The sequence below is a fragment of the Cryptomeria japonica genome, chromosome 5 (assembly GCF_030272615.1).
Source record: "Cryptomeria japonica chromosome 5, Sugi_1.0, whole genome shotgun sequence".
NCBI lineage: Eukaryota > Viridiplantae > Streptophyta > Pinopsida > Cupressales > Cupressaceae > Cryptomeria > Cryptomeria japonica.
The window spans coordinates 330,162,234-330,177,421 of record NC_081409.1 but is presented as its reverse complement, the minus strand read 5'-3'; the positions used below and the strand labels follow the sequence as shown (position 1 = coordinate 330,177,421).

Genomic DNA, 15,188 nt, shown 5'->3' with positions numbered 1-15,188 from the left:
TCTACCACCACTGGTAAACTATGCGATGGACCTGGTCTATAAAGTTGGTAATTGTAATTACTCTTCACTAAATGAAACAGAAATATAGGTGTAAGGTCCCAATAAATAACCAACAATTTGATACAAAGACTGGTAACTTTCTAGGGCACGGAAAAAAAATGCATAACAAGTCGAAATAAATGATGGCATCCTCTCAGAGGAAAACAATATTCTTTGTAAATCCTTGACAATAATTTAGTGCATTGAAGTTTAGGAATTGGCATTGAATGGTTGTAAGCTTTACCAGATGATAGCTGCCGTTATAACTATATATAGATGCCACTATTTATTTGTTTTCATGTTTTGCGTATGAGATGATAAGATGTTCGTGCATGCCTAAATTGCCCTCATTTGCTGATTTTATTTCTTTTGTCCAGTTAATTACAGCTTACAATAAGCACTTGATCTTCTGTAATAAAACAAATCCCCACATAACTTTAGTATTATGGTTTTTATAGAGAACTCTACATCATGAAAGCTTAAGCATCATCAAAATTGCACATTACACTGACGATACAATGGCTCCTAGTGAATAAGCATCATCTTGTCATGCAATTATAGATAGGAACAAAGAAAGTACCTCAAGTGACTATAAAGCCTTGGTAATGTAAGCACAGAACACTTATGTTTAAAAGTACTGAGATAATCCAGTAGGCTTTCTCCTTGATTACGTTTGAAAATTAGCTCCAAAGAAAGGATTTTTTTGGCATTATATGTTGTTTTAGTCTCTCTGGCTAGCTTCATTGCAGAATAATTCCACAATAAGAATTTACCAGAGGGTAATTATTATATTCTTAGTATAATTACAATATTATTGGTTATTTTTATATTTTCATGTTTGTCTTTTTTATTTATCTTTTCACACCACTAAATTAACACTACAACAGTGTCCAATGGGTTGTGATATGTAATGGTGAAGGGAATATTTGTAAGAGCACGACCTAGATTTAAGTCTCCCTCATCAAAATCAAGTAGCCCATAACTCCTCGTAAACATGAGGTGGGTGAGCCATGTTTAAATCTTAAAGAATCTCCTATTCCACAGTTAAATATAACTGCAAAAGAAGGCCTTATTGATGAGCTACTTCATTGGAAAGCAATAAACTGAACCACTTTGTCCTAAGCAACTTTTTCTACAAATTTATGTATGGAACACATTTTACTTCTCCCCAATTATTGGCAAACTAGAAGTTCTTCACTGTTAACTGTGATTATAAAAAGTATGTCTGTTATCAATTTAAAGGTGGAAACCAATACCATCTCATTCACAGAAGTTGCCATAAAAATTGCAATTAGCAGTTCTCTATAAGAAACCACATATGTACATGCCTCCAAACTCAAGGCGACTGCCTGTTTCATATTTTATTCACAGAAAATAAATTAAATTATTAAACAAACATTTCCTGCAATGACAAAAATTTAAGTATTATTGTCATACCTCTTTTAACTCTGCCCAATTAGGCAAGTTTACATGATTCAGAATGTTCCAAATTCAAAAAGGAACATTCATAACACAAGTCTTTTCTCCCTTGACAACGAATAGGATATGCTGGGAGCATATTAAGGTATCTGTTTCTTTTTGGAGTTTGATTAAATAATAATTTAATCAATATGATCCTCCATTTCTTCGTAAAGACTCAAATAAGTGTTTTCCAATAGCCGATGAAACTAGCCAAATAAAGCCACTTAACCACAAAAAATCAAGGGACTCAGCTTTATGTATTCTTGACCACATTTCTGAGTTTCTTTTCAAGGATAGATGTGTCAGATTGAAGATCAAACATTCTATCAAGAGCATGCATATTTTCCAGAGTCTCACTTAAAGTTCGACTATCACTGCCATCACATCTTAAGTTTGTCATAGGACCATGTAGCAATTTGTTAACAATACTCCTAGTTAGATCATCCACAAGCTTCTTATCTTTTCTGGTTAGTTCATCTCCCTTTTTTGCAAAATATTTCTCCATCTCTGCAATTCTGATTCTCTCAGCATAAGCTCTGAGTTTTTTAATGGTTGGCACTGTCTCCAGTGAGTCTCTCCATGCCTCAAATTGCTTCAATTCTTCATCAATGATAACTTCAGCTTCCATGGCTCTCCTCTGCCTCTCTTCTTTGTTTGCTTCAACAACTTCCTTCAGATCATCCACATTATACACTCTAGCTGATTCTAATTCTGACACACGGGTATCCACATTCCTGGGCACAGCAATATCTATGAACAGTCTAGTACCACCCAATTCGGCAGGTTTTGTAGGAAGTGCCTCTACTTGCTCCTTCAAGAAAAGAGGTGTCTCCGATGATGTGCTTGTAAACACCACATCAGCCTCACCTGCGTGCTTATTCATCTCAGTAAGTGGCTGATAAATCAATTCTGCTTGGCTTAGCTCCTCCTGCAAAGCCAAAACTCTCTCCTCTGATCTATTGACCACCACAATTCTCTTGGATCCTTTTGCACATAGATGCTTTATCACAAGCTTCCCCATCTTTCCAGCTCCAACAACCATCATTCTAGCAGAGGAAACTTTATCCTTTGGTAGCTTCATTATTGCTAGCTCAACAGCTGCAGAACTAACGGACATAGCACCAGAAGCTATACTTGTTTCTGAACGGACCCGTTTTCCAGCTATAATAGCCTGCTTGAAGAGCCCCCTGAGATTCCTGCCAAATCCTACTGCTTCTTCACCTATCTTACATGCATATTTAACTTGAGCTAGGATTTGACCCTCCCCAAGAACAAGTGAGTCAAGACCGGATGCAACTTGAAATAAATGGTGTGATGCATCCCTGTTACGCAAGGTGAACAAATGTTGTCGGAGCTCCTTGAGAGGTATTCCACTTGTCTGTATAAAAAATAAGTTAAAAATTGGACATTGTTAGAACACTCTATTCCGGCAAAGTTTACAAACTAAGAATCAAGATATGTGAATAGGTTACCTTGCCTGTAGACCTCTCCAAAACCAATCATTAACTTAATTGTAAATGGGCTGGACGTTTAGCTAACTTATTACAACAAATACGTAAGGGAAATTTGTAACAACAAAACCTCTTCAAAGGTACATATAGACTAATTTTAAAAATTGAATGAGATTTTTCCAAAATCATACTCCTTAGATGATAGTGTGAAAGGGATTTTTTTGAATTGTCTGATACTCACTTAAAAATAATTGTAATTGGAATCTCGTCTGACATGCTCTTCAAATACAAAACTATAAAAGAAACAAGCGTATTATATTTGTGTAAGTTTCCTCAATGTTTAAAACAAAAATCACCACAATTGACTTGTAGAAACTAGTTTTATTTTCAGAGAAAATATCTACACATTGTTAATGTTTCAGCACCCCACAATAAAATCAGATACGAAAAGGCGAAAATTCTCAAGTATCAGATCTAATTCTTTTAAGTAAACAAATTTTGGCTTGTATACAAATAACCTCATCGTATCTATTTTTTCAGAAATTAATATTTTTTTGAAACTGCATTTTGTCTCTAATATTCTTAAAAGAAATTGCCACTGAAAGAAAAGATTACAAATATTGATAATATGTTTGCAGAAAGGAAGACAAATGAGGGTAAAAATGGGAATCCAGGCTTGCCTGTCACAAAGATTTTTAAGTTTCTTTTCAAAAGCAAGACTCTAGAAGATGAAAAATATCCGGAATAAGGGACATGAAGTTCTTAACATGGTCTCTACTAAGGCAGAGTTCAACAAATTCCATAGTGTGAGCTTTCCTCGGTCAATGGTTGAAAATTTTCACTCTCAAATTGTCAAAGCATCTCCCACAATCAGCGTTCACAAAAAATTTGGCACAGTAGTAGGAGAGATCAAGACTATAGCAAATAAATATTTGGCTGTTACAGAGGGATCAAGCTAACTTTCTATTTCAATGTTCAATAAGGACATTAAAGCAAAGTAGGAAAACAGCTAGAGACTGTCCCAATGTCGAGGATCATGTATGCTGATGTATGAAGGTCTGGAGAGCAAATGCCCCTCTTATGAATTTGACAAAAGAAAATTTTGAAAAGACACATTCTGGAAATAGGAATACCATTCGTAATAGGTCCTTTGATTATGTTCTAAAATTATTTTGGAGAAGGTTTGAGTTGACTGATTAAATATTGGCCTAGAGCTTAAACAAGGTGTGGAAAGGGTACCAACAAAACAGTAAGAACAAGACATGCCAAAGCGAAATCCATGTTCTGGACTATAATATTTAACTTAAGACTTACTTGAACTTATCAGCATATTTTATTCTTGGAAAAAAAAAACAGACAAAACCTCTAAATGGCCCAGCAGATTAGAAATTCAAACACTTCAACATTATTTTAATTTTTACAGACTTGATTCTTATTCATTCCAAAGCAGAACAACATCAATTATATCTGCAGTTAATGAAATATGTTATTGTTGAACTTAATATAATGCATACTATATAGTAGCTAACATTCATCACAATGCAAGTAAATAATACCAATTGCACATAAAGCAAAAAAGTTTCAATTGAAGCTTTAGTGTGGTCAATTGAGTCAAGCCTCAAAAATAGAAAAAAAATTGGATTTTTACATCCATGGAATCAAAAAGCAAAAGAAAAGACAGATGAAGTTTACAGTGATATTCATGGGGGGCTAGCTGTTCTTGGTTGAAACGCTACATTATTTTAAAAGGGGATAGTTCTCTGTGGTGATGAAAGCGTGAAGGTAAAAGACATGCCTAAAATATATATTTGTAAGTCTTCGAGAACTGCCAAAAAAGACAGCAGATGAAGTTAAGAAATTTACCTTGGACATCCATTCAGTCACCTCCCGAATACCGCGGTGCCAAGACAATGCAACAGCATATATTTCCATTCGGTTGCAAGTGCTCAGAACAGCTGCCTCCTCAATATGATTCAGCTTACATAGCTCAGCAATGGCAAGGGGCAATTCTGCCTCTGGAATTGCAAGTTTTTCACGCATCTCAACAGGTGCAGTGTGAAAACTCAGCCCTATGACCAATATGCAGCTCTTCTCCCTTGTGTATCCTGCTCAATAATGACCAGAACCAAAAAGAATAAGATTAACCATTCACAACCAAATTGGTAACAAGATCAATAAACAGTACAAAAATCAAGGATTATCATCCAAAAATTCACACAAACAGTCAACTGATTGCCCACCTAAAACATGCACTCAACCCGGAAAACTCCCACATTGCTGCTTATTTGTACGCAGCAAACAATAAATTGCATGAAAATGAAAATGCCATGAACCAAAAGAAAAAGCTGACAGTTTCCGAATCAAGCATTCGGAAAACAGATTGTTAAAAGATTTTGAATCATTTTATTCAATTGTACGCCTAAAGAAGGAACCCAAAGGAGACTTGAAACGTTGGAGAAAAATTAAACTAGAGTTACACCAGTTCACCAAAAAAAACATAGTATCCTAATCAAGCTATGATTTAAAAAAAATTGTATAAGATTTTGACTCATTTAATTGTATTGTCTCCCTGAAAAAATGAAGTCACAATGCAGTTATATCCAGATATATTGACTTTAATAGAACTAACTAACAATCATGCTTTAGTCATATATGTTTTGCTTATTTTTTGTTTTTGGAAGATTTTATATCAATCAAAGTATATTTTGCTATCTAATATAGGAACACAAGTCTATACTGATACTTCTTCAGTTAAGAATCAAAGATTGAGGGATATCTATTCCATCAAAGTTGTTCGAAGCACAATCCAAATTCCATCTCTTGTATCATACCTCAGAGGTTTGAACCTTGATGGATGACATAATCAAGAAACATATCATCAAACTTACTAATAATGCTCAATCAATTAAACTGCAATCCTTTGATGAAGTATATTTTTCAATATGATAATAAATGAACAGTTTTTTATAAAGCAAATAAAAAAAATATAAAGCATTATATATTAAATTGTTTTATAATTATAAAATCGTTGATCTCATAATTAATTTCATATTAATTGGAACACTTGATCTGAGGTAATATATATACTCCAACCTCCCATAATTCTCATGTCAAAAGTATGATGCTATAATCTTCAAGTGAAAACGCCTAGAATATAAGTCTATGGACTGCCCATCAAAACACAATCCAGAAACAAGCAAAACTAGAGGCATCAAACCAGTATAGAATCAAAATCTTTTACCCAAATTTTCCCCCAAAAGCTTGCCTAATGGACTGATAATCTTCCTGTTGGAAACAAATATTTTACCCAAATTTTTCCCCAAAAGCTTGCCTAAGAATTTAATGGAGTAATGATCTTACTGTTGGAATCAAAGTCTTTTACCCAAATTTTCCCCCCAAAAGCATAAGCATTTAGTGCACTGATAAACTTACTGCTGGCGCCTCCTGAAAGTTTAAGCCGTTGCAGTGCTTCAAGACTGGTTGTGCTCATTGCTTGGATCTCCAATTGTTTCTCCTCTGCCTCCATTCCTGCCCTTATTTTGAGGTCATTCCTCCCTCTGCTAAAAAATGTGGGATTGGACATGGTGGTGCCGTGAGATTTGGGATTCCATTTGCATTGCACAGAAAGAGAAAGAGCCATCTTTGCCGATCATGCAAACACTACCCACAATTCGATCGAGTAGCCTGCAGAAAATGGACTGATAATCAAACCCCCAGGAGGGATTTTACCCGTTCAACAACAGGTAGGAGTTGTTGAGCGTGTCGGCCGAGTGCCCAAGGTCAATGTATGCATTGCAAGCCAACAATTTGGGCAGTGCCACGCGCTTGTTGACCAAACCAGCTACCCGAAAAAAGCAGAATTTAGAATATGGCCAATTGAATTGTTCAAATATTTCACAACTCCTAGGGCGTCGTTAGCTCTTTATTCGGTCAGTTGAATAATTTAAAACTCTGAACTTAATCCAATCGTCTTTTTCTCTTTCACGAGAAGCACGCTCCTCATATTAACGGAACAGAATAGTCCCTTAAGTCTTAGGGTAGTATCATGCTAAAATTGGTACATCTAAAATTAGGATACTCCTATTTTATTCTTTATTTAGTCTTTGCTTCTGTTTTTTTAATGGGAATGTTTCAATATAGTAGTATAGTTTTATATTAGATCTATTTTATTAATAGATTTCTATTTAATTTTTTTATTGGTATTTATATTTTATTTTAAGATTTTCAATTTATTTGTTCAATTATTTTTATAGGATGTAGAATTGATATAGGTCAATCTTTTAATCTTAGAGAACATGAAAATGATTTGTAAAATTTATGGTTCTAGATTTAAAATTCTAACTTATTATGAACCAACCTAGCATGTATTCTATCCAATATGTTATGTCATGGTATTTAAAGACATTTATTATGAACTCAAATACATAGATGAAGAATGATTATGATGAAAGAGGAAAATAATTAGAGCACATTCCAATTCTATAACGTAATAAAGGAATCAATTATACATCATTACCGTCATATAAATCATATGTAATTAGTAATTGTTGCCTCTAGTTGTTTTCATAGTCATTAATTATATACACCAAAGCAATTTGACATGGGAGAATCCATTCACCTAATGAGTTAGCAAGCTCCTCAAAGGCATCTTTAGGCACCGTTTAACAAATTCAAATGTCCTAAAATCAAAGGCAAACAACTTCTTAGTTGCACTTTTTACCAAATTAGTTCTATGCAACACATATCAATTTTAAGCATCAAATCATGTTCGTGGTAGTTAGGATTGACCTCACAAGGCTCAAGGTGAATATAGATTAGTTTCTAAGACAAACACAAAGTTTCAAAATCATATCAAACAAATGCAATTAACTTTCTCGTGGTGGTGATGTTGGCAACAATGCAACAAACGCGGGGGGGGGAGGGTGAATCAGTTTGCACAAAAACTCACCGCAACTTAAACCTCAAAACAAATCTAATAATGAACAGTTAAAGCATGAAACAACTCCACATCAATAACACACATAACACCAAGATTTTTGACATGGAAAACCCAGTTAAGGGAAAAACCACGGTGGGAACCTACCCACAATGAGGTAATACCCAGTTAGGAGTAAATGAAAATATTACAATGGGGAATGCACATGCATTCAGACACACTGCCTAGAGCTCACTGCTCTAAATAAGAAACCTAGAAAGGCTACAACCTTAAGGGAAGTTTCACTGACTTACAAAAGCATTCGAACAACAATTTGAATCACATGAACTGTGAAAATAGCATCTCCATATGCTTGATTACAGTTCTGGTTAAGCACACAGTCTGCTCTGCAACACTACTTCTCCTTCACACTTCTGAAAGATCAAACTATCACTTGTTCGCACATCCAACTCGATCACACACTCGCAAATACAATGCAGACACTCACAGACATACATCTTGCATGATTATTACATATATTTATACAAATCCTCAGCCCATGAAATTGAGGTCAGCTAAACCCTCAACACAATTAACAAAATAATATCCTCACACGCTACAACAATACATGCCCTCTTCTATTCCTACCCCCCCAACCCATCAAGCTTCCAGTTCAAATGAAGCTATGTATCCCGCTGCTGAGATTAAGTTGCTAATCACAACCCCCCCTTTCTCCCCTTGTAAGGAGGAAAGGTTTGTTCTAACAGGAAACTCCCTGACAACGTCCCCTCTTTTGAAGCTTTCACCTCTAGGATCTCCTCGGGGGGATAATGAAGAATGGATAACCCAAAAGAAGAAACCCAAGGCCAAGAAAGCAGATGTGGGGGGTACTGAAAATAAAGTTAGTAGACCCTCAAAAAGGGTGCTGAGACATAAAGTTATGGCTAGGGACATTGCAAGGGGCAAGTAGCTGACCCTTGATGGAATCAACAAAAATAAGAAATGAAGCTCCTCTCCTAGAACATAAGGGGTCTGAACAATCCCCAGAAGCAATTTTCTATAAAACAATACATCATGGAAATGAAAATTGATATTTGCCTTTTTCAGGAAGTCAAAATGTCCTACCAAACTTTCGCTACAATTATTGGTAAACTCTGGCCGAGGGTGGCTTTTCTGTATGTGGATGCTTTGGGGGCTTCTGGGGGTATTGCCACCCTCTGGGACCCCATTAATATTCAAGGCAAGTTTTATGCTAGCTCCCAAAACTTCTTAGCGGTTACTTTCCAACATGGCGAGCACTGCTGATAGTTGTTTAACAAATATGCCCCCAACTCCAAGGTGGGAAGACAACTAGTGTGGGAGGAAATTTTTGAACTCATCTTGGCTAACCAGAAGGCCCAGTACATGCTGGCAGGAGATTTTAATTCTCCCCTCTACCCCTCTGAGAAGTGTGGAGGTCTTCTCGATTTTACTGATAGTATGGGAGATCTTGCCAGCCTCATCAATGTTTCTAGCCTTGTTGATATTGACCTCCAGGGTGCTCCCTTCACCTGGTCGAACAATAGGAAAGGTAAACACCTAATTCAAGTCAGACTGGATAGATTCATGGTCTCCACCAACTGGGACATTAGCCATAACTCCTTCCTGAAAACGCTCCCAAGGACTGCTTCTAATCATAACCCCCTTCTTCTCCATTGGAAGGATAGACCCTACTAGGGTCCCCCCCCTTTTCGCTATGAGATTATGTGGGCCTCTCACTCGGACTTCAGACACCTGGTTAGGAAATGGTGGGCTACCCCAGTTCAAGGGACCATTATGTTCAAAATCATGGAGAAATTAAAACTCATCAACAGGGAAGTCAAAGGTTGGAATAAGGCTACCTTTGGAGATATCTTCAAGAAAAAGAAAGTTCTGGGCTCCAGACTGGAACAACTTCAGAGTATTATGGCTACTGGTAACCCCCCTGACCCTATTTTTTATGGAGGAAGAGGAGTGCTGCAAGAGTTGGAAGGATATCCTCTCTAAGGAGGAAGTTTATTGGAAGCAAAGATCCAGAATTCAGTGGTTGAAGGAAGGGGACATAAATTCAACCTTCTTCCATAGATCGGCTTGCATCCACAGGAGAAGGAACTATGTCAAGAGTCTAAGGGATGACTCTGATCAGGAGATCACTGGTGACTCCTTAATAGGACAAAGTGCCACTAACTTTTTCATAGGATTATACACGCAGTCTATAAGGAATGATGTGTCTCTTCAAGATAGCCTTTTGAGCAAGCTTCTGAATGTCATTGAGGAGAATGACAATTGTCAGCTAACTGCTCCTATCTCCTCGGAAGAAGTCTATTTGGTTGTCTTTGCGATGGGTGCTTATAAGACCCCCGGCCCGGATGGTTTCCCCTCGGCGTTCTTTCAGGATTATTGGGACATTGTTAATTATGATGTTACAAAAGTTGTGAAGGATTTCTTCAAGACGGGGAAATTACTGAAAAAAATCAATAACACTTACATTGTTCTTGTCCCTAAGACTGCAAACCCCAATTGCATGAAGGATTTCCAACCCATAAGTCTATGCAATACCATATACAAGATAATTTCCAAGGTCCTTGTGAGTAGAATTAAACCCCTCCCGGTGAAGTTTATTAGCCCGTCCCAGAAAGGTTTTGTCCCGGGTCACCAAATTTTGGATGCTACCATTGCCACCCATGAAATAATTCACTCCATGGATAGGAGCAGGATCCCAGGTATGGCTTTCAAACTGGATATTTCAAAAGCGTATGATAAAGTCAATTGGTGTTTTTAACTCAAAACTCTCTTAAAGCTTGGCTTCAACCAAAAGGTAGTGGATATGATACGTGAGTGTGTTACCACGGTTCAGTTCTCGGTCTTGATTAATGGGACTCCTAGGGGTTCTTTCAAAGCGGAAAAAGGTATCCGGCAAGGTGAACCTCTGTCACCTTACCTTTTCATCATGATTGCTAAAGTCTTGAGTAGAAATGTGGTTGATCTGGTTACCAATGGCAAACTTCAAGGATTCAAAGTTGCTTTTGATAACTCAATGATGAACGGTGAGTACCAAATCGGTACTGAGGGGGGGGGGTGAATCTATATAGGCACAATAACTTTTCCCTAACCGGTTTGACGGCAAACAGTGAACTTGACTAGCAATCACTAACACCGATCAGAACCAAATTACTACCGGTTAAACTCAATGCTACTGGGAAAGACATAAACCAGCAACACTTAGCTTTCCATACAACCTACTCCCTCATTCCCACTTTATCCTTATGCATAAATAGATAATCTATCATCAGAGATACAATAATTTACTAGCATAACATGATTCACCGCTTGACAGAAAATAGCAAAGCATCACATGAAAGAGGCATCACACATGACACACACATTTTTCACGTGGAAACCCAATTGGGAAAAACCACGGTGGGGATGAATACCCACAAGCTGTTTTTGAACTCTTTAGAAGTCTGCTCTGTTAGGAGCCTAGTCCGGTTAAAGACTGTTACAACAAGTTCTATTAGGAACCGATCTTGTTAGGGATCACCCGGTTAAGGGATGGCTAGAATACCTGGTTAAGAGTTAAAACCTATTAGAGGTTACCTTGTTAAAGGATTTTATGAACTCAATGGCTTTGAGTCACCCTGTTAAAGGATTTACAGGAAGTTGGTTAAAGTTACCCAGTTAAGGGATTTTCCAACTGTTGAAGTAGTTAAATATCAACAGGTATTACAATGATCTGGTAATAGCACTCAATGCCAATGCAGATCCGCTTTAGTTCCTTCCTTCTGCACACACACTAGGCAAGTATCAATCCTCTTATCTGGTTTGGCAAGAATCACGTATCTATGCACTTAGATACACACACAACATTTGCCAACAACCTCAACATGAAACATAACATCGACCTTATAGAACACAGATAGGTCGGCAACATAAACCCTAAACCCTAAAACACTTAGGTTAAGCAATTGATCGGTTCAATCCTGACCATTGAGCATTTTTCATTTGAATACAACGGTCTTGAACAGATCTCAAGACATTGTCCATCGTTTGTTCTTCACCGCTTAATGGAGGTGATAACCCATCACGCGTTCTCCATCATTTGCAAAGAATTTGCACATTCCCGAGGTAGATAGGATCAATCTCCTTCATGCAAGATCCTTCACGTGCACGAGACTGATGTGGCAACACGATCTGATCTTCATTACAATGCTAACCCATCACACAATGTCATCGGTTGAATCACACAGGCTTGGAACACTTCAACCGGAAACCCTGAAGCTAAGACTACCAAGTGGTAGTCCTACCACATTCCATGTACTGGTTCTGGTTCACAACATCATACCAGTTCACTTCTCAACATATTGACAGTTACACCACCATACCGGTTCTCTTTGCCAGTTGCTTAACTTCAATATACCGGTTCACTTCTCAACATATTGACATCAATGACAACATACAATATCATCATGTCATCATACTCTTGTACATATGCCAACAATCTCCCCCTTTGGCATTGATGGCAATATACAAAGATATCACATCTTCTCCTTAATGTTGCAGATATCTTTTCCACTTCACATCTTCTCCCCCTTTGACAACAATGTCAAAGTGGAGGCACAAGTTTCCTTGTTCCACTACGATGCTCCCCCTAAGGAGTAGCATCCTTCAACACATCAATCCTGAAGAGATATAGCAAAGTAAGATCTAACTGATGTGGACCACAAACCTTTTAGTTCACCTCTTGAAGGGGCAGCACCCCTAACTCACCTCTTAGACAGATAAAAGTAGCCTTCGGTAGAGGCTTGGTGAATATATCTGCTAACTGCTCCTTACTGGAAACATGTGTTGTTATTTTGGTATGGTTTTGTCATTGATGTCAACACCTACTAAAACACTAGCACTTTGGAGATCCAACAACATTCACCGGCAAGCAAGTAACTATTGCACAATTACTGGTATATGGTTCACTGGCAGGATCACCGACAGGATATAATGATCACCGACACTTGAAATTATGTGGAAGACACTTGGTAATGTCGAAGACATCGTTTGGACATCTTGTCCTGGAGTTTTGTTCATTGGTATATTCATATTTGCATATTTGCTTTTACCGGCAAATAGGTCCAGGGTTACCTAGGGTTACACCGGCAGGTTTATCTTTTCCAGATCAGCATGGCACACTAAGGAAATGATTAATTATTGTTGTAAATGCATTAAGCCGACATGTTCAATCGGTTATTGCATCGGATATTATATTTTTATTGTAATATCTTGTAGAGCCGACCTACTAAAATTGGTCTTAGGTTATGGTATAAATGTAAGATCTTATTTGTAAGATCGAATGTGGGAATGCAAAAAAGAACTAAGTGAAAGTATATGCGAGATTAAGCAGAGCTATACACGAAGACCTCATTTGAAGGAGAAGCTAGGTTTTTGTGGAAGCATATCAGCATTACACCGGTATTGAATTCAGCATATGAAGATGCTATTTTGTGTAGTACATTCTTATTGGATTTAATCATCCAACTGTAGTTAGTGTGACTCCCATTTTGTGATTGAGCAGTGAGCTCTAGGTTGTTGGCCTTTCTGCATGTGCAAACCCCATTTATGTACACTTACTATCTATAGTAGTATCATCTGATTGTGGGTAAGGTTTCCCACTGTGGTTTTTCCCCTTACAGGGTTTCCAGGTACAAATATTTGTGTTATGTGTTGTGGATGACTTTGTGTTTATGTTTCATGCATTAATCTTTACCAGTATAACAATTAACTGTTAACACTGTCTACTGACATACTTAATTGGTTTACCAGTATTAAGCTTTAAGTTGGTTGAGTTGTTTTTGGTTTGAATTTATTAGACAACTGATTCACCCCCCCCTCTCAGTTGTCTCTAGGACCTAACAACATGTTCCAATGCCACCTCTTTGTTCTGAACCTTTTCCCTTAAGAAATGATACTTGAGTTCAAAGTGCTTGGTTCTAGCATGTAAAACCAGATTCTTGGATATGTTAATTGCACTTGTATTGTCACAAAATATACTTACCAGTTCAAATACAGGAACTTTGAAGCCATTCAATACATGCTTCATCCAAATAGTTTGGGTGCAGTTCATAAAAGCTGCAACATACTTCGCCTCTGTTGTAGACTGAGAGATACAACTCTACTTTTTACTCATCCATGAGACTAGTCTACTACCAAGAAAGAATGCACCACCGGTTGTACTCTTCCGATCATCTACATTACCAGCCCAATCAATATCTGTGAACACTTTCAGGTTGAAATTATTATTGTATGGATACCATAACCCATAGTCAATGGTTCCCTTCAGATATCTAAGAATCCGCTTGACTGCAACCAAGTGGGATTCTCTTGGGCTTTGCTAAAACCGAGCAGTAATACCCACTGCATGTGCAATGTTCGGTCTGCTATGCACTACATAATGCAACTTACCAATCATTGATTGCTATTCCTTCTCATTTACCAGTACTAAGTCATCTTCTTTTGATAGTTTACAACCGGTCACCATTGGTGTACCAACCGGTTTACTGTCTTCCATGCCAAAGGTCTTCAACACCTCTTTGACATACTTGGACTGAGTAATAAAGATTCCATCTTTCATTTGTTGAATCTATAGTCCAAAGAAGAACTTAATCTCCCCTATGAGTGACATCACCTCATTTGCAAAATCATGACTCATCTTGTCATCTCCTCCGAAGATGATGTCATCAACAAATACTTCATAGATCAGAATCTGATCTCCTTCTGATTTCAAGTAGATATTGCTATCTTCACTTGTTCTTTCAAATCCAATCTTCACAAGATGGGAGTGCAAGCATTCACTCCATGCTCTAGGTGCTTGCTTTAGTCCATACAAGGCTTTATGTAGCCTACACACCATGTCATTGTCTTATGATAGGGCAAACCCATCTGGTTGCTCTATATACACCTCCTCTTCAAGTATTCCATTTAGGAATGCAGATTTTACATCCATTTGGTATACCTTGAATCCTTTAAAAGATGCCTATGCAAGAAGCATACACACTCCTTCCAATCTGGCACCTGGAGCAAAGGTTTCTCCATAGTCTTCTCCTTCTTCTTAAGCATACCCCTTACACACTAGTCTGGCTTTGTTTCTTATCATTGTCCCATCTTCATTCAGCTTATTTCTAAAAACCCATTTGGTACCAATGACATTTTTATGCTCCGGTCTAGGTAGCAAGGACCATGTACCATTCTTTTCTATTTGATCAAGCTCCTCTTCCATTGCCTTGATCCAATCTTCATCTTTATGTGCCTCTTTGAAT

The 15,188-nt window shown here is 37.5% G+C and overlaps 1 protein-coding gene across 1 annotated transcript; it reads right to left on the bottom strand.

Moving 5' to 3' along the window:
- Positions 1-1,360: 1,360 nt before the first annotated feature.
- LOC131062110 (glutamyl-tRNA reductase 2) lies at positions 1,361-6,878 on the bottom strand. The gene is made up of 3 exons (XM_057995879.2): positions 6,384-6,878; positions 4,815-5,056; positions 1,361-2,878 (listed from the first exon to the last, which is right to left on the bottom strand). Exons 1-3 carry the CDS (start codon positions 6,589-6,591, stop codon positions 1,754-1,756), a joined length of 1,575 nt encoding a protein of 524 aa, XP_057851862.1. The 5' UTR covers positions 6,592-6,878; the 3' UTR covers positions 1,361-1,753.
- Between the last annotated feature and the right edge of the window lie 8,310 nt (positions 6,879-15,188).

What these genes read in the sequence shown, in the direction of transcription:
- LOC131062110 (XM_057995879.2), bottom strand. Translation starts at nt 6,591, where the DNA reads ATGGCTCTTTCTCTTTCTGTGCAATGCAAATGGAATCCCAAATCTCAC. An exon ending in ACTTTCAGGAGGCGCCAGCA is followed by an intron (nt 5,057 to 6,383) that starts GTAAGTTTATCA and finishes ATTATTGAGCAG; the next exon opens with GATACACAAGGGAGAAGAGC. An exon ending in TGACTGAATGGATGTCCAAG is followed by an intron (nt 2,879 to 4,814) that starts GTAAATTTCTTA and finishes TTTTTTATACAG; the next exon opens with ACAAGTGGAATACCTCTCAA.